Raw genomic sequence first — 20000 nt, forward strand, 5'->3', positions numbered from 1 at the left:
GTGTCCCAGCCACGCGCCCACGGAGCCGGGACGGACTCCAGCTTCAGCAGGATTCATACACACACACACACACACACACACACTGAGCTGTCATAATAAACGTGTCATCTGTCACAGCTTCACGGCAGAGCTTTTAAAGGGGCCCGTGTGACGGGGGGCTTCACAACACTGGGCTGCAGTCACAACAGGAGCCTGAGGAAGGAAGATGCTGCGTGAGGCCCGTTGTTCTGCCCTCGGCCCGCTGTGGGGTCCACTCCCAGCTGAACCTGCGTGGCCAGTGCTGTGGCACCAGTCAAACCACTGCACAGCACTGGTTTTCTACTGGTGATGTCGCTTTGATGGCGTCCATTCGCTCCCTCCTTTAATCAAACGTAAATCCAAATAATGACTGAATACGCAATAATCCAACCCATCAGTCATGGTTCTCCTGAGCTTAACTCACCAGAATTAAAGAAGTAAAGCACCACATTTGTCAGACTTGGCAACGTAAGTATATTTATTTACATTTGTAGAAATCAGAGAATTCTATTCGAGATCTTTACTGGAAAAGGTATGAAAAACAAGTGTTTTCTCCCTCAGCAGGCGTGTGCGTGTGTGTGTGTGTTTGTCACAACCATTCTGTGCATGTGTAACTAAAAGACATTCTCTGCAGTAGTAATTTAAGCACAGTACAAACTCCTCCCCATCTACACTGGACCAGACTGTATGTACATTTCATTCACTGTCCACAGAAAGAAACCTTCAGGTAATAGAAAGCGCTTAGAAACACACAGCATGCATAGGCCTGAACGGGAACATGATCAGAAGCAACCAAAGCGCGGTTCAGAACTTTGTGTGGCTGGAAATGCTCATTTTCTAACTGTATGATGGAGTGGTGCTGATGCGGTGGCCCCTCGGCATAAAGTGCAGCGGCGACACCGGGCGGGACGTGACGCAGCAGCAGCGCTTTCTCAGCTCCAGGCAGGGAAACGGCCTGTTTTTGCATCTAACCAGGACCTGCACAACTTTCCACTCGGCGCCTTCGTGCACACGTTCTCCACAGCGCAGGGACGGCGTTGTGCACGAAGGCCGAGTGCTGGTTGGGTGAAAAACGTGGCCCTTTGATGCAACCCCTCTGAGGCTGGAAGTGAGAAAGACTACGGCAGCGGGAGAGAGGAAGGACGTGGAAAACGCAGATCAGCACAGGATAAAGGCCTCACAGCCTCAGAGTAAAGATCAAGGTCATTCATATTCACAGACACGCATGCTTTCATTAATATAGACAAGATTAATCATATCCCTAATATTAGTGCTGTTATTGGTGCTCTCTAGTGAAGAAACACCGTCTAAAACCTTTAGTGTAGATAAAAACACAGGAAGTTCCTATTAAAAATACTGATATCACTGAAGATTACTTACAGTACTGTACTTCTTGTATTGCAGTATATGATGGTAAGGAATCCTACTGTAGGTATCACGATGGCCAGAAGCCCTAAGTGATATGTAAAGTACTGGATCATAAACTAAAGCTAGTCTGCTAAAGGCTACACAGCTAATCAGCAAACATGTAGTAGATAGAAAAGGTTGGATGAGCTATGAGCACAGAAGGGTGAGAAGGGTGAGATGGGTGAGGACTGCATGCTCAGGGACCCTAAACATCAACGCCAGGAGGTCCTGGCTCCATAAAGGTGCATGGTCAGTGTTCTTCAGAAGCTCTGTTGGCAGGCGGTGACGTGAAAGCTCTCAGCGCGGACGCCAAGGGGACGAGGAGCTTCCTTCCCTCCTTTCCTCTCTCCTGGAGCGAGCGCAGGCGTGTCCTCGCTCCGGTTCAAACCACGGTGCTGACAGACGGATCAGACAGGTTGAGTTGGCCCGTGATGTCAGTGGGTGGGTACTGCTGCAGAGGCAAACAGAGGGGGGGGGGGCAGAACAGGGCGTCACCTCCTGACACGGCTGCGTTCACGCTCTCACCCACGCATTCTGACTGGAAGCCGTGCGGCCCGTCTCCGGCGGCGCCGTGTGCAGCGGTGCCGGACGCGGGCCGCACGGAGCAGCACAACCACGCATTTGAATCGGGCATCTTTTCTAGGCTTTGGAGCCTCACAACATGGCTGGGACAGAAGAGCCCGCTTCATCTCCAGTCATTTGTGTGCATGCAGGCGTCGGCAGCTCCGCGGGAGGAGGCCCGGTTCAAAATGCCGTTGTGTCGGACGCATGTTCACTCCCTGCTTCACTGTGCTTCTGTAGAAGCAGAGGGAAGTGTAGGACGCTGCACTGTGCTAAAAACTACAGCCTGGATTCAAGCAGGCGCTTGGTTGCTATGGCAACACGGGCTTTGCTTTTAGCCCAGTCCTTTCACTGTGTCTACCAGCAGTGATCCATTCAGTACCGTAAGTAAACATCTCATCAGTTACAAGATTAATTTGGTTCGTATTTTGGAAGACAGTGAAACCGGGAGGAGTATGAAACTCGTGAACATTGTTTGGCTTAATAAAGGGATTTCCAAGACGCCAGTTCTAATCTTGACTCAGCACGTTGGAAAACCCTCTAATAAAAATCGCAAAACATACAGCAATACTGTATATTGATTAATCTACTGACAATGTACTGAGCTGCAGAGCTCGACTGAGGCCCCGCCTCGTGCACCCACCCAGAGTTACCTGAGCCTCCCATGTGCAGGCGCTATCAGAGCCAGTACATTCAAGCTTATGATGCAACGGACACGCGGCAGATGGAGGAACATCCTCCCCACACAGAGAGCTCAGGGTTCTGCATAGAGTGTGTCAGAGTGGACGTCCCCCATCCGTCACCGCCGCTTGCATCACTGTGAGCTTACAGCCCTCGGGTCTCCTCATGTCTTGTACCTTGAGGCCTGCTAACAGCACACCCTACTGGGGCCCAATGGACCAGCAGGAGACACTTCACCGACACATCCACAGTTAAAGTCAGGGCTGAGATCTATTTAGTGGCGATGGCTCTTACGTCTACGTCTCTACTGTTACTACATCTACGACACGGACAGTAGTCGCATGCTTGCAGAGGGAGAGAGGAGCGGTGTGGCATGTGGGTGAGGGACACTGACACTCAAGTCCATTGATATCCATTAATATAAAATAAGAACATTTATATAAAATCAAAATAATGGTCAAAGACTGGAGATGGCAAATCTGTCGATAAGAGCATCGATTTCAATTAGACTAGATCTCATTTGGTTTGTTTCATCCTGAGCCGTTACTCTAAACTCTCAGACCAAACCTCCAGGTACAAACATTCATGAAACAATCTTTAAAAGGACAGTAAACATAAGAATGAATCTAAAAAAACACAGGTTTTGGTTTTTGAGCCGTTGGTTCCCCACTGTGTCAGCACAGGTTCCGTCTGAGGCCTCCTTTAGGCTCCTCTACGGCCGTAACAGGCTGCTCAGCGACCGGCTACGTCTGCGGGTCACTGCTTTGAAGAGAACATTCTCCCAAACGCAAGGAGCAGAGCTTTAAAGTGAACCTGACACTCTCATTGTGCTGCAACAGTGGAGCAAAAACAGAGGAAACGGCTCCCATTTCTCTTTGTAACACAGTGAGAGTCTTAGGCTTCAGAGTTTGTAGCTCAGGACAGTGATTAACCTACAGAAGACTCTTCACCTGAAAATACACCCTGAAAGAGGCATTCACAGTTCAGACCACAAGGACACTGGAAAATTAAGAATTATGACAAATAAAATATGACAAAGCAAAAAGTAAACTGATTCAGAGGAATCCATGAGTGTAATCCTGGAACAGATGTGTTGAGAAGTAAGATGACGCCTCAGTCGTCTTCTCCGGTCGACGACCGCCTTGAAATGGATTTGGGAAAAATGACAGAACACCAGCGCATGCGTTTCAAACCCAACAGAGGAAGAGTGAGCGGGATCGATGCAACGAAAGGCGGAGGAATAACGATCAAGCAGTCCAAAAGACAGGACGGCAGCACACACACCAACACACACACGCGCTCAGAAACAGTGCACACAACCAGCACGGTGCCACCAAGTAGGACACGACCCACGTCCAGACCAGAGGGAGGAGGACGAGCAGCCCACGACAACACACCACTGGCAGACTGCTTGCTTTGTTGCCCCCCTCCTCCACCAGCCTCCTATTAAAGCTCCTGCTTCTGCCCGACCCGCGCCCGCGCCTGCGCCTGCGCCTGCTCCTGCGCCTGCTCCTGCGCCTGCTCTGACCTGAGCTGCCTCCACTGATGCCCTCGCCCCGTACGGAGCGCCAGATGCTGCATGGCGATGGCGTTTGATGGTGAAGGAACAGACACGTGGCAGAGGCCGCGGAGCCGTGTGGAAATGGGTGAGTGGAACATGGCACTACCTCGCAGTCGGATATGGGGATGTAGGCAGAGGACAGCGGAAGAGGAAATAGAGACAGGAGAAGAAGAGCAGAAGGGGAGGAAGAGGAGGGAAGTAAACAAGGGAAGACGCTGCTTCTTCATCTCCTTACCGTGTCTTTGGAGGACCTACGTCTCTTGATGCTGGAGGCCAGGGTGGTACTGATGGACCTAAAAGAGGCTTTCTTTTTGGGGTCGGGCTCTGCTCTACCACTTTTCCTATCCTAAAATGAATATATGTAGAGACATTATTCATGTTCTCTGCCTGAGGTGATAACCGTGGTTTCAGTCTCACCCATTCTCTCCCCCCCACCACCACCCGGCCCCGCCTTATTTCATATGCTCTAGATAGAGGGAGGGTCCTCGCATTTGGAAATGTAAAATGCGCAGAGAGGGGGAAAGAAAAGCATAAAGCCTGTTAGATGTGAGCGTGTAAAGTCTGCTTAGTTTGCTGTGAGGGCATTGAATTGCATTTTTATGTAACAGTATCACACTGAGACCGCACAAGATGGCACAGCCGTCCTTTAGAAACGTGCTGACACATTCACTCGGCTCCTAAAGATGCACTGGAATGAGCGATGACTAGTAAAGATGTCGGTGGGTGTGATACCTGCTTAAGCATCTAAAATCCTCCTGAACACACACTTCCCCACACAGCCACCTTAAATAAGATATGGATCAACTAACATGCATTATGTGACTTAAAATCTAGAGGAACAAGCAGTTTTAACCATAACCTTCATAGATGGGAAGCCAACGTGGGGCCCACCCTCCCTCAGCCCACCAGAGCCCCACAGCTACTCTCAGCACAATAACACAAAGAACTCATATTAAGGTATCCTTACATCCTGAGTCTCTAGAGAGGAAGAGGGCTGCATAGGGGAGAAAAGAAAAATAAAATAAATTTCCATCCAAGTGATCGATTTGTAAAAGTCCTTAAGCCAAAGCGAAGGGAACCAAAAAGAGCAGATATCTGGGGAAAAACTAGCAAAGCAAACATTCACATCCAAAGCCAGGCAGGTATAAAGGAAATGAGGTGCTACAGTGTCAAAAGCCACTAATGCATATCAGAGGGAGACTGCCACAAAAGTTAGTAATTAAAGCCCATTTAAAGTCATTATACCTCAAAGTGGTATAATGGAAATTCACCCCACACACAAGGGAATGAGATGGAGAAAAAAAAGAAAAATTAAAGAAAATAATCTACTTAATCTGCAAAACACAAACTCTGAGCTAAACTGCAAAAAGAAAGATCTGCAGTTGGGGGTGGGCTTTTATGAAAAGATGCTAACTGTACCAAAGAAAGCAGCTTAAAGTAGAAGTGGAGGATGGCGAGCAGCAGGGGGCGGGGCCTCTGGGGGCGGGGCAGTGTGGTGTGAATTTCACATGCCAAATTGTTTTATGGATGGAGGGAAGGAAGGAACATAGAAGAAGTAAACACAAAACAAGGAGCATGACAGTAAATCCTGGCCAGCACCGGCCTCGCAGGACATCCTGACGTCATCAGGTCACATGACTGAGCTCTTTTAGGGCATATCTGTACCAGCCATCACCGCACTCCTCTCCCAGCCCTGATAGCATATCAGCTGGCAGAGGACGGGTGAGTGACTGGCTCACAACATCACTCCAATCACAAACAGGCAATAATAGCAAAAAGTTTTCCTGTTGAAAGATGACATGTCATGTTAGTAAATGGAAAACGCCAGCCTGTGACAAGTGCATCTACTGTAACTGGAAAAGAAATCAGGTGACGTGCGTTTCCTCCCTCTAATCTGGACCGTCCACCGTGTCTTAGCGCCTGAGACAGCAGGAGTGCCGTTCGGCCGCGCTGAGCCCTGATGACCAGGCCATGCAGGATGAAGCGCGGCACGGCATTGGTTTCATGTCAGGAAACACAAGCGGGCATTGGTCATTTCAATCAGCATCAAACAGTTCGAGACACTTCCTCCTCATCCCAGAGTGACACCAGTCTCCAGTCACGGGTCCACGGTGCACCTCTGAGTAACGGCTCCAGCGCCTCTGATACACATGCATGCATGACGTCATTCTAGACTGAGATAATAGCTTCATCTTTAAAAAGTGAGATGGATTACGCCTTCTACCTGCAGCTTCAGCCCAGTACATGTGCACAGGTTAGTCAGAAGTGCACATTCTGAGGCTACACCCTGAAGTTGAAGGTATGTGGAGGCACAGCACCGAGCACATTAGCAGTACATACTGTACCCACACATAGACAAGCAGTCAAAGTGATGCCACACATGGGACCCAGGGTTGCACTCGTTTCAGTGGCTGAGCTAAGGAAGGAGGAGGACAGACCAACTGTTCATTGCTCTGTGTCCTACATAACCAAGCTGTCCCCTTAAATGTGCACCAAACAGTCTGAGACCGTCCTGAATAATAAACACTCGTCAGCAGATACATGTACAGTCTGTGTGTTTGTTAGTTTGGCTCTCGGGCTGCCTCCGTTCAGCCGATGTGATCATCGCTGACATGGATCTAACGCAGCTCTGGTCCACAGTTTGGTGTGTCCTTTCCTTCCTTCCTCGTACATGCATTGGCTGCAGTTTGAGCCCATGGTACCACAGTTACACACAGTAGTCAGGGCGATGGTGGACACTCTGTGCTGTACAGTACCTACCTCCAGCCCTGCCTCTCTACTCAGCAGGGCCAAAGCTTAATGCCTGCTTCAAGGCTGAGCCACGTCACAGACTCAGAGTGATTGGCTTTTGTTTGTACCTTCCTCCACCTACCCAATCAGGGAGCAGAGAAAGGAGGGCGCATGGGTGGAGGAGGGAGCTCCACCTGATTGCATTGGAATACAGGAACCAACCCGGTTTGGATGCAGAGGAGTAAACCCTGCATTGCATAACGGTTTTAAGCCACAAATAAAACTCCATTCACCTCCACCCCACAGGTTTACTGGTGGGAGGTCCCTCTCTGCGCTTGAAGGAAAGAGGGGAACGTTTCTCTGCTGACATTTGGCAGAACGGATCCTTTACGCTGTAAGTAACCAGTGGATTGGACGGAGCCTCCAGCGAGCATCTTTTTCATTTGCGTTACTTCCACTGCAGTGGACACAGACACAGTGCACTGCATTATGACATGATGACAACGCCTGGAGTCACTTTGCCACGGCATCGATTTTACTTTTTATGCTCTGTTTGCGTTCGTTGGCTCTTGGCTGCTGTTCGTTTGACTATTATCGTCCTAAGTGAACTGAAGATCGCTCTGTCTGTAATTAATAAACTGATTGTTCTCTTTGGTTTTCCATGTCCGCATCATTTGACCTTACGAAGCATAGAAGCACCACAGCAGCATCTTAGAACTACTAACTCATGCTATGACGTGAGGGTGAAGCTTGAGTCCGGACATACATTATGTCTAAAGGGCACAAGGCTAATTATGCCAGTGGAAACAGCCCTGTCATTAGTTACATACTAAAGAGGGAGTCCCAGCCACCGCTTGACCTCCGGAGGCCTCCTTACTCTCCTGTAGGCACACACAACAGACATGGGCGCCATTGGCTTCTGGAGACTCTTAGGAACCGCACTGAGCCTGATACAGCGTGAAGACGTCAGAGACAGAGTCGTTCCCGGGTCTCCTGCTCCCTAGCTTTGGCCCTGTCCACCCTGGGTCTGTGCAGGGAGAGGGGATAATTCCTACCTGCAGGTTCTTCCTCCAAACATTGACGGCCGCAAAGGCCAGCTGCATCTGCTTCCTGCGGGCGTCTTTATGGCGTTTGTAGGCGATTTCGATAAAGATGAGGAAGATCCCTGCTGCGATGCCTCCAGCCACCAGCATGAAGACCCCTGTTGGGACACACACACACACAAACAGAGCAGAGATGGAGACGTGTGAGTTGACGGTTTGCGACGCTGCCGCTCCCACTGGGCATGAACGCATGGTCATGCTCAGCGGACACCCCTTCTCTTTAACCAGCTGCTACTGACGGTGGTGGCTGTGAACTCCACGGTATTAAAACCACAACAACGTCACAAAGTCACAGCACCAGATACTGCATGGCACATTGACGCAGAGCACCCACGCTAACACTAAAACAACAAGTGAAAAGGTATTGGACAAAAAAGGGCTACAGTACCTCACCACTGCAGTTTTTGTCCAATCACTTTTAACGCTTTCCCTACACCATTAGGACCATACCTGCCATGTTCTCAAAGGTGAGTGTGGCTGGGGCATTGCTCCTTGAGTCACACTCCTGGTATCTCACCCAGGTTTTATCTAGGTCTTCCATGAAGCCGTTCTCATGAGAACTGCAGGGGGTTGGGGATGGTAGGAAGAGAGGTGACAGAGTTATTATGGGCTGCACTGACGGAACAGTTGGGCCGCTTACTGCCAGATAGCAACACCAGTGTAAGACAGACGCAGCACAGTGAAGGAACAGACAGACAGCACACTAGACAGAGGCAGACAGACAAACAGGGGAGATACAGACAGAGATGTGACATAAGGCAATGTATCAGATGGCTGTAAGAGGTCAGTACGTGACCATGAAATCATATTCAGAAAAAACAGAAATAGTCATACGAGTAATGCAGCTTTGGCTGGGACAGACCTGAGAATGGCCAGGGACACATTCTGTTTCCAGGGGCTGTCCTTGCGCATGCCTATGCCAAAGCCCGAACGGAAAAACAGCTCTCCCGTGGTCACCAGGTCGCACTTCTGCGAGGCTTCAAACTCCAGCACCGCAGAGTCCCAGATGAAAGCATGCAGCTTGCTGTGGGGGAGCGGGAGGGGCAGGAGGAGGAGGAGGAGGAGGAAGGAGGCAGGGGGGAGGAGGAGGGGAAGGAGGGGGTTACGGTGCAACAGTACAATGATTTACATACACATTTACGGCTCCCACCCCTCTCTCTCTCTCGCACACCACATCGTGTGTGTCATTCAGCGTTTACCAGCAATCTCTACCGCTGCTTATGTCCCAAATGAAATCCAATGCCAGATAGGTGAGGGCGCATCCCCCATTGGGTTCCCCCCATCTCAAAGATGTTCGTCTTGGTACAACCTGAAAAAGGGGGCTCCTGGACTCAACGTTAGCTCAAGCTCACACTGGTGTCAGTGCTGTGGACGCGTCCACTGTGCTGCTGGCCCTGGGTGTCTGTCTGTGCCGGCGATGGGCCTGAACCAGAGGGGGAGCCGCAGTAAGTCCTGCCACTTCCACCTGGTCCAGAGGTCCATGTCCCGCCTTCCCCAAGCTAACTGGACTGGCCCTGCCCCCTGCTGGGCGCCTTAACGGTGGAGCAGCCGGCCGACTGCCGTGGTCGGCCCGGCCTGGCCGAGACTCACTTGTCACGCACGGCCTGGATGGCTTCGGCGGCACTCTCATAGTTGTGCTTCTCCATGTGGCGGTACATGGTGCTGAGCTCCACCTGCCGCCGGAAGTAAATGTCCACAGAGCTCTGCTTCACTGTGGCGTAGATGAACTTGTCCGATGGGTTTCTCAGCTGCACAAAGACAAAGCGGTCAAGCCTCGGCGACCCAATACTTCCACTATAAAACGAAGACACTTGGGTTGTAGCCTCGTCCTCACCCGCGGGTCATTGATGCCGGTAATGCGCTCCTCAGGCCGGTCCAGCACCAGGAAGGCAGCCAGGTTGGCAGTATAAGAGGCTACGATGATCATGGCAAAGCCGGCCCACACCATGCCAAGGATTCTGGCTGAGAAGCTGCGCGGGGCACCTGAGCGATAAAGCGTCTTGTTGGCAACGGAAAGTGAACCTGCCCGTTTCTTCTCCAGCACTGCCTACTCGTACGACTGTAAATGACCGTTTACCCACATGTTACAGCTAAAGAAAACAACACGGACTTTACAACAGAAGATACATGAAAACACAGACATAAAAAAGAATCACATGGACAAAAATGAAACAAGCAAAGGCAACAGGAAGCAGCTGTTAGAAGACAGGCTGCACCAAAGCCTGTCACCACCAAATGTGATTTCAAACAGATTCATTTGTCGTCCTCAGGAAACACCGAGACCCACAGCCTCCTTGATGCTGATCTGTTTACAACTGCAAAACTGCAAAGATCAGAGCAGCAACATTTACTGCTCAGTGAATTTCACCACTACTTGTCAATCTGCGTGTTTGGCCTCTCACCTTCTCCTATTCCAGAGTTCAGCAACACTCCCCAGGAGAACCACATGGCAGATGACAAGGTGAGGGCGTCTTCTTCCTCTTCTTCACTGTTTACTTTAAATCTTCCAAATGGGCTAGAGAGAAAACATTGGGAGGTTGCAGAAAACCAAATGAGAAACTGCTGAGAGTCTGTAGGAAGGAAAACCCTGCTGATCCCATGCAGGGAAGAAGAAGATAAGAAAAACCTTTAATAGTCCCGCAGTGGGACTATTAAAGGTTTGTGAACATGAGCAAGCAAAGCAAAGAGGGGAAACAAAACACACAGACAGACAGACAGAGTGGTGGATGGCTGGACCCGATCTTCACCTCGGTCTGCCTTCGTGTCCACACTAAGGGAAGATCTGCAGTGAATGGAGACTCACACACGCACACACGCACAGTACTGACAGCCCCCCCTTGTACCTGAACCGGTCTAGTAGGTAAAGCATCACCGCCACCACGTGCACCGACAGACCCACCAGCAGCCACAGCGTGCTCTGGAACGGCTGCATGAACGAGTCCAGTGTACTGCGAGGGATTTCCTAAAACACGAAGCAAAGCTGCTCAAAGATTTGCTCAAAAGCATCTGGAGAAAAGGGAAATGATTGGTGCTCTTTACCTTTTTGACCAGAATGGTGAGGCCTTGGTATTTAAAGGGTTTGGAGAACTCTATGTACTGGGCTCGCTCGTTGTTTATAGTCAGTGGGGCTACGATCATATCAGCCAGGCCCCCCAGGAGCTCTCCCATCATGCCATTCCACTCTTTCTTATTGCTGTTGTTTACCTGGGGTCCCAAAAGAAAAGGTGTTAACATGAGAATCAGCTGCTCTACCAACCTGCTGCACCACATCATGCTTCCCCGCTTCAAGGATCTGGGTTAAATCTAGTGGGGATACGAATGCTTGGCAAGTTTCACGTCTCTGAAACGCTCTTTGTGTTGCCTTCAGATGCAACTGACTCAATAAATAAAACCATCACTGTACAAAGCTGTGTTCATAACATTCCTAGTTTCATTTTGTGTGAAAATAGGTTTTAGTCCATATGAGCCAGTAATGCTGCTGTTATTGAGGCTGGACCTCTGGCTTTGATAAACACACACCAGGTGAGGATTCCTCGTAGGAGGCTTGTTGGATCGCTAGACAGAGCGAGACCTGTGAAATAAGAGTCTTGTTTGAATGAAGATGAGGGTCTTTTGCTGTTACATACTGTATGTTTGGGAAAAGCTAAATGTGAACATTGTGGCCTGCAAACTCCTAAAGTGGAGCAATGTCAAGATAAATATAACTGATGCTGATATGACATTTTGTTGTGGCGAGTCGTGTCCTATTTGACATGTTCAAAGACAAAACCCCTCGTGGGTCAAAACCACCCTGTCAGGACAGAAGCTTTCTTTTTGTCATATACTACAGAACCACTGAGGAACAGTAACGTGACCTTGGGAGGTTAGACGAATGCTGCAGGCAGCTATAAACCCAGATCCAGATGTCTTGTATTGACACATCTGGTGCTGTGGAAACACAGGGTTGTCTTCTATGAATTATTATATATGTATGATGATGCAGACAGGGTCTAATTGTGTAACAGCTGTAAATTCTGTATAATCCACAGTCCCATGATTTGAGGTTGCTTTGTGAGGTCCTGCTCATTGTTTGTTGCCCACCTTCTATTAAAGGCTTCAGGTTGACAGTGGATTTAAAGCTGAAGCAATGGTATAGAAAAAGCTCCCAGTAGTCACTTAAAGCTAATATTACTTCAATTATGAACCTTCCAATGTTACACACAAAACTGTGACTCATGGCTGATAATGTAAAACTGACCCTCTCCTGTGTTCCAAACTTCCCATCAGCCACCAGATGCACCTCGTAGGTAAAGTTCATGGTCATGGCCAACTTAATTAACAGATCAATGCAGAATCCATAACAACACTGAGGTACGATTGGACGCCCTGCAACAAAACCAACCACAGCTGTAAGTTACACTGTCTCAGAAGATGATGTTTGACTGTTTAAATGCTGAAATGTGCCACGCGGTGCACTCTCACCAAAGATGTCACGCACGCACGCACACACACACACACTGCAGATACCTACTGCTTGTGCTGCGTCTACAGTATACTGTATGTAAGGCATCTCCTGTGGGAGTCTGGCAGATGCAGTAAAAGCACAGTGATAACAGAAACATCCCTGATGTATTACCTGGGATGGTCTCATTGGGCCCAGTGCAGATAACCTTTTTAATTAAGACTCCATTTAAAGTCATTTCCTCCTTGCATGTTCCATCCAGCATTGTGGGTTTCACATACACAAATGGCTCCTGGTGTATCGTCACTATCTACAACAGACGAGACAGAACGCGTTTTACCCCACAGTCAGAACTGGATCACATCGATCCAGAGGGACTGCAGAGTGTTGCAGAAAGAAGAAGTAAAATGTTTGGACAAACCCAGCAGATACACAAAACACACAGGGACACGGAAACCAACAGATGAATGTAAAAATAACTGACAAGGATACAGAGGGCTGGTATTTTTTTCTGGGCCTAAGACAAATGTGAAGTGATAAAAGTCATAGCAGATTCATCAAAACTGCCTTCACGAGCATAGATGGAGTTCACTCCCCTCAGAGAAACAAATGTTAGTGCACTGTCCAAAAGGAGGACGTCAGCTCAGGTCTGCTCCGATGTGAAGCAGCCTACCTTTAACCGAGTGGACATCTGGAAGCCCTGTGGTTTCTCAGTCTCCCCCCCAGGCCAGATGATTTTGCGCTGATTGTTCATTACCACCTACAGGGGTCACACACACACACACACACACACACACACACACACACACACACACACACACACACACACACACACACACACACACACACACACACAGTGTTAAAGGTGCTGAGGAGGCTCCAGCACTGTGGGGGAGCGTCACTAATGAGTCAGCTTTATATAACCACTACTCGTTTCCTTCATTTGTTGCACTGACCTTTAACTTATGCATCATACCTGAGGATTATAAGAATTTATCACAATAACACCTACGGAGGTGCTGGTCCTTACAGTTTGCACTGCTGCTGCTGTCCTGATGCACAAAATATTATTGTAACAGTCAACATAGATAAATGCTTACTACATCATGTGCTGTAGTCATTACCAGCAGCATAAGTAATAAGTCCCTTGACGACAATGCATCAAATCACCTGTGGTTATGTCACCCATAACATTACTTCAGGAGGAAACTATGCTCTTATGAGATGTTTTAATAATGGAACCAACGGTCGCGGATCAGTTTATTTTGTGCCTTGTCAGTTAATATTAGGTTCATGCCTGATGGAAGTGTAATTATATGAACCACAAAAATTTAAAAATAATAAAATATACTAATAAATCAAACAGTTAGTACATTCATCTTGCACACAAATAGTAACACATCAGCAACTCAGCATTGTGTTCCAAACACTAACTAACTGAACTAACAACACTGGTCCCTTGGAGTGTTAAAGGTGCTGGGGCCAGAAAATACTGCAAACTGGGAAAATGAGACAACGACGAAATACTAGTGATTTAATGAAGAACACAAAATATGAAAAAACACACAACCACGCGCCTTTTGGTTAGCGAACCTATGCAGCTGCTATGACGGAAACTCACTAGCAGCAACAAGAACCGGTGAGAGAAAACTAAACTAGGAGCAGGGATGAAAATAAAACCTTACGACGAACATACGAATCACATAAAACAAACCTCACTCACACGAACACTGGGACCTGAAACACAAGACAACACAGGTGGTACTAACGACGTGATTACACCAACGAAGAAGACGGGACAGACCGGGAGGACGGACGCCCCCAGCGGCCGGAGAGGCGAACTGTCACTCACTCGTCTGTCCGTCAGTTTGCTCTCATTATGACAATAAAAACAATAATGGCAATAACAATAAATAATAATAATAATGTCTACAGTGCTCATTATTATTTCCATATCAGCCAGAATAAAAGCCAACTCTGAGAATCAGTGCTGCATCAAAAGCGGTGACCTATTAGAGCAGCGTCTACCTGGGTTCCGTTGTAAATGCCCACTTGAATGAGCCGACTCTTCTGGTAGTTCAGGATGCTGTAGTGAGCGTATTTCCTGTCGCCGTCGTCGTTAAACTCCACTCGCCCTGTGAGACCCTCGGGGTATTTAGATGACATCAGAACCCTGCAGATAAAAACAATTAGACATGGGGATGAGTGCATGTGTGGTCATGCATGGACATTGTGTATCATCAATTAGGAGTGTAACAGAGCATGTTATTGTGTATAATTCTCTACAGGGCCCTCGGCACATGGTGCGATGACATATTCATATACCAGAGACTGGGGTGAATGAGGCAAAGCTGGAGCTGTTCAGCCGAGATGACGATGACGATGATGATGATGATGCCGTTAATGCTGTTTTTGTCACAGCCACTGCATCAGATGCTATATGGGTCATTTGAAGCTCCCTAGTTTCATTTGTACACAGTGTTCTCGTGGTTGGAAAACCTCACTCTCATCTTACCGTTTAAAGAGCGGTCCTGTCTTCCAGATATTGGTGTTGCCCACACATCCTCTTGGAGGTTCTGTAATATTCTCCTTCTCGAACAGCTCCTGGATGGACTGCGCCACCACAGCAACCGCGTCATTGATGTGGGCGGACTCATTCTTGCCATTGATCAGCTGCAGGCCGATCAGACCTGTGGGCGGTTCAAACAACATCAGTCACTGACCTGAGTGAACCGTAGCCTCCCTGGATCCTTCTGCAACACAGTGTGGAAACAGCCCCATCGTTCACACAGAGTAAAGGTCACACATCAGCTGCTCCATTGATCTCAGCAAAATATCCACACCTATAAATTATATAATAAGGCAGTAGAAACCAACGCGGTCAGTCTGCTGGTGTCGAGGGCGACCTTTTCCTCCCTCTACTCCACACAACATCAAACAACAGAACCCTCAGACTAAGTTGTCTGATTGACTCCTGGAAAGCTGCTGGAAGAAGACGCTGAATCTTTGTGACAAGAAAGCGACAGATTGTGTGACTACAGAGAACAAAGGCTTCAGTCGTCTGCTGCAGGACTCTCCCTCTGTAATTCACTCCAAAGCAGGACATTAATGTGGCAGAGTGGAACAATGAGGACGTTTAAAGGATTAGCGCAGGCTCACACCACAGTTAAACATTTAAACCTTCAGTGTGTAAATGCTCAACACAGAACAAGCAGCTCCAGCATGTGCTTAATCACGTTAATCCGTCTAATCCTGCGCGCGGAGACGGGCCTGTGGTGAACGCGGACGCACTCACCGTCCGGGGCCTCGCTCAGGGCTTTACCCGACATCTCCCGCTCGCCCACCAGCCACACGTAGCCGGAGCCCGTCATGTTGAGGAAGCGGGCGGCCTTGTACACGGCAGCAGCGTCTTCCTCGCTGGGGTTTGTGGTGCGGATAATAAAACACAAGCGTTTGAAATCACAGCATGTTGAGTTGATTGTTACAGTAGCTGCTCAAAGCAAACACAGGACTGAACATACAAAAAGAGCTTTTATTACTAGGACTACCTTTTGTACAATGACTGCAGTTAGTTCATGGCTCAGCCTTTAAAATAAACTGTATGTGTTAAATTAAATACTGAAACCCAGTGTCTGCAATGGACGACAAACACAGAGTTTGAACGGAGTCCTATGATAAAGTAGCATTGTGTATTGTTCTCATGCTTTTCTGCTGTAGTGCATCAAATCCACAGGAAGTTTATGGCACCAGGACTGAAGCCAGCTGGGCTTTTATTATTGAGCCGTGTTGGTGGAGTTTGGCATTGTGTTGTGAGGATCTTGACATGTCAGAGCAGTTGCTTGGGTGTTGCTGACGCTGTATATTCAGGGGTTTGCTCTGTTAAATCACCTGCCTGAGGCCCTTTTGCCTTCATCCATCCATCCATTTTCTTAACCGCTTACTCCCTAGTGCGGGGTCACGGGGTGCTGGAGCCTATCCCAGCTACGGGCGAGAGGCAGGTACACCCTGGACGGGTCACCAGTCCAGGGTGTACCCAGTCCAGGGTGTAATGCACGTCTTTGGACTGTGGGAGGAAGCCGGGGAACCCGGAGAGAACCCACGCAAGCACGGGGAGAACGTGCAAACTCCACACAGAAAGGCGCCAGGGTCGCCTCCGGGAATCGAACCCAGAACCTTCTTGCTGTGAGGCGACAGTGCTACCCACCGCACCACCGTGCCGCCCCTTTTGCCTTCAGTGCTAGATTTTCAGCCTGGTTTTGCACATGAGCTCCACGTAAACAACAGTCAGACGGAGTTTGAACAAATGTGCCTCAACTTAACATGCATCTCTATTAATGCAGCTGGATGCCTATTACGAGTCCTGTGGTGTGCGGTAAGTGAAGCTGGTGTTTGTCATGAGTCCTACCTGGCGGACAGGATGATGACCCGGGCCTCCAGCTCTTTGGCCTCCAGCAGCAGGGCAGTTAAGTTAGTCTCCTGGCTGAACTGGAGGACTTTCTCTGCCTGTGATCGAGGCATAGGTAAAGGTCAAGCCCGCTAGCTTTGCCTGCATCAGACACCATGCTGCCGCTTTACCTGCTTGTTTTGAGCTTGGTCAAGTTTGTTTGAGTGATAAAAAGGAAAGCGATCCAGGGGAACCGGCTGAACCAAAAAAAAAGCTTGAAGGGAAAAAAAACTTTTGCATTTGTCTGCATGCAAACTGAGGGTTATCAAGGCTCCAAAGAAGGACGTGCATGTGTTAGGTAGGGGGAAGAAGAAGGTCAATGCAACCAGTAACCAAAAACGGGTGAGGGGGTGAGGGGACGTTCTCCCCCAACAAAAACTGCTGAGAATTAGGGATGTGCTACAGAACAGGAGCAAGTAGCATCGGAAAGGCTCTGGTCCCAGTCTGCGGTTCTCCACAGAGGAATGGACTTGCAAACTCATTTCTGTGTGAGTGTGAGTGTGTGTGTGTGTGTGTGTGTGTGTGTGTGTGTGTGTGTGTGTGCGTGCGTGCGTGTGCGTGTGAGTTCTCAGTACATGCATTCCTTTATTAAGGAGAAAATGAAAATGATAAAAGCGAGGCGCTCGGTACTAATCAGGTTCTCGTTCCGAAAATGACCGAAAAATTATAGACTTTCATAGCAAAATCATTCTTCATTGAAATCATAGGGAAATGTCTCAAAGTAAAAAAGAAAGAAACACGTGCTACCAAGAGAGGGACAGTTCTGGGTCGGCTGGTGACTGGTTTGGGCTGGTTTCTAGTTGCTACGTTTGGAAAGTTGGTGGGCGGCGTGCATTGACCATGCAAATATACCTTAGGTCCTCGCTTGTTGTCATAGGACAGTTGGTCGAGGTTTTCATAGTTCCTTTTTTTATTCTGATGAGTAATGTGCACAGAGAAAATATGCAGACACAGAAAAATATTATAAACAGTTGAAAATGGAGGGCAGTAAAGCATTCCAACAAATCTCCACTTTTCTGCTTCAAACTGGGATCTTTAACAGCGGGGCTCGCAAAGAACATCAGAGCTCACTGTTCACAAAACCCTGAAAGGCTGAAAAATAGATCGCATTCAAGCAATTCAGCTGCAGTGAATGAAGCAAAGGTTCTGCCCAACCTTAAACAGCAACAAACTCCATCAACACAGCAGTTTAATGAGACGTAATGATCGTCCAGTGTTTGACCTGCAGAGTGTCTCACAAAACAAGCACCATGAAGCTAAAAGCTCTGAGCCTACAGAACAAAGGTCCAGTTATCGTCTGCGGGTTCGCTGTCTGCTGCACGTGGGCGGTTCACGTGGAAACGGGCCGCTGACCTGAGGTCTGCCATTTTGGAGCGTCCGCATCGCTCTGCTTGGCAGCGTTCCTCACACCTCAGCGCAGCCTGGGACTGACTTCACCAACACGGGCCGAGCAGCGCCGCAGCCCAGAACATCCTGCACCGTCGCACGGCTATTTAAATTCTAAAGACTACAGAATCCAACGTGTGTGTTGTTGAAGCGACGCAGGCGTTTTTTGAGTGCTCTATTTTTGTAGCCTCTGTCAAACATTAATATTTCACGCAGTGTTGCTAGGTTTGTGCTCAGACGGAGTCTGTGACGGGTGGTGACAAGGATCCCGTCATCACGTGACCTGGACATCAACAACAACAACAACAACAACAACCACTGGCTTGGAAGCTAAAAATACCAGAAACACCTTCCTCCTCTTCAAATCACAGCAACGTGACAAATTAAAGGGCAACAAGTAAACTCCTCTTGAGTACATACCTAAAAAATCTGATTTCAGAGTTGCGTTTGAGAGTGAATGTTGTTCTTTTTTATTCATTCACGTTTCATTTCCAACCGTTTTAAGGTAAGATTCCAAGGTTCAGCAGCAGCTGGAGCTCCTCCAGAGTCTGAGGCTCAGTGGTGGAACATTTTAGACTCAAAGTGAAGTTTCTTCTTGTTTGCAGATTGTTGACCAGAAACAAAAGCAGAATATTGATTGCGTAACTTTGTTTTCAGTTCAGTTGTTGCTGCGTTGGCGAGATTATTAAATGAATCATGTTTACAGTCATAGAAAATCTTGAAGTGGCCTGAAGTCACAGCTAAATATAGACACAATTACAGCCTGATGTGAGAGGGATCGCTGCAGCATCAGCCTGAATGGGATCCAAAGTCAGATTATGTGAACATAGAAATCATTTGGTTCTCATCAAAGGCTTTGATACGGTTCTTATAGAGCAGGATGTGAGTCAGCACACGGTTCCACTGTCAGAGTCAGTGTTTCAGCTGCACAGATGTTAGTGGGATTAATTTAGACGCCTGGATGCTGATCCTACTCACCTAATCTGAGCGCCTCTCACTTTAACAGCACATGCCTTCGTGTCTGTCATATTCAGGCTTTTTGATTTAATTAAATCTGAATCAGGACTCTTTAACATCCTGCCACATAATTAAAGCTGAGATCTCCAGAGACAGACGAGTGAGGCAGTACTGAGGAAGCATCGTGTCCCCGGGTCATTTGGTCTTATTAGCGCTTGTTTGTCCCGCTCGCGCTCTGACGGCCACGCATCAGTGAGGTCTTAAGTCTGTTTATGCTCAAAGAACATCAGCGTTTCTCTGACCCACATACACCGCTCAGAGCTCCACTTAGACCCCATGCATCAGCAGCATGAGGAAGATGAGAGCGCCACACCTGCCACTCAGCTACGCCACCGCCAGCGTCTCCTCAGACGCGCAGTCAGTGATGGTTTGCAAAGCCCCGTGTTAAAGTCCACTATTTGGCTCCTAATGTGGATAGACACTGGATTATCTGGACTATGGCGAAAAGCAACGTGAAGATGAGCAAATAAACGTACAAACTCTCGTCAGATTAGACCACATTAGACGCTGTAGATGTCTTCAGGAATGTTAGCCAATGTTCACACAGTGGTGAGAAAGATGTGGCCACACAACAGAAAGGAAGGGAGGTCACGCACGAGACCTGTGGGCCGCAAGGAGGTGAAGGCGGAGGCAGCGTCTCACCTTGGTCTC

General features: G+C 48.4%; 1 protein-coding gene across 12 annotated transcripts in view; it reads right to left on the reverse strand.

Moving 5' to 3' along the window:
* Positions 1–468: 468 nt before the first annotated feature.
* The window catches only part of grin1a (glutamate receptor, ionotropic, N-methyl D-aspartate 1a), a 23020-nt gene continuing 3488 nt past the window's right edge, over positions 469–20000 (reverse strand). Inside the window, exons 3-23 of one of the 12 annotated variants that reach the window (XM_055513155.1) lie at positions 19992–20000; positions 17799–17861; positions 16908–17005; positions 15798–15919; positions 15018–15192; positions 14531–14675; positions 13176–13262; positions 12677–12812; positions 12299–12426; positions 11101–11265; positions 10905–11023; positions 10464–10576; positions 9896–10044; positions 9652–9809; positions 8924–9085; positions 8512–8621; positions 8014–8159; positions 7789–7839; positions 5196–5222; positions 4464–4574; positions 469–1876 (exon numbers count right to left, since the gene is read on the reverse strand). The exon at positions 19992–20000 is cut by the window's right edge and continues 168 nt beyond it. In XM_055513155.1, coding sequence (XP_055369130.1) covers positions 1808–1876; positions 4464–4574; positions 5196–5222; positions 7789–7839; positions 8014–8159; positions 8512–8621; positions 8924–9085; positions 9652–9809; positions 9896–10044; positions 10464–10576; positions 10905–11023; positions 11101–11265; positions 12299–12426; positions 12677–12812; positions 13176–13262; positions 14531–14675; positions 15018–15192; positions 15798–15919; positions 16908–17005; positions 17799–17861; positions 19992–20000 — 2343 coding nt within the window. In that variant the 3' untranslated portion in view covers positions 469–1807. Of the gene's footprint in view, positions 1877–4463; positions 4575–4618; positions 4713–5195; positions 5223–5671; positions 7416–7788; positions 7840–8013; positions 8160–8511; positions 8622–8923; positions 9086–9651; positions 9810–9895; positions 10045–10463; positions 10577–10904; positions 11024–11100; positions 11266–12298; positions 12427–12676; positions 12813–13175; positions 13263–14530; positions 14676–15017; positions 15193–15797; positions 15920–16907; positions 17006–17798; positions 17862–19991 lie in introns of those variants that run through there. The other 11 variants (XM_055513156.1, XM_029168319.3, XM_055513157.1 and 8 more) reach the window with 11 other exon arrangements.

This window comes from Betta splendens, chromosome 12 (assembly GCF_900634795.4).
Source record: "Betta splendens chromosome 12, fBetSpl5.4, whole genome shotgun sequence".
Classification (NCBI taxonomy): domain Eukaryota; kingdom Metazoa; phylum Chordata; class Actinopteri; order Anabantiformes; family Osphronemidae; genus Betta; species Betta splendens.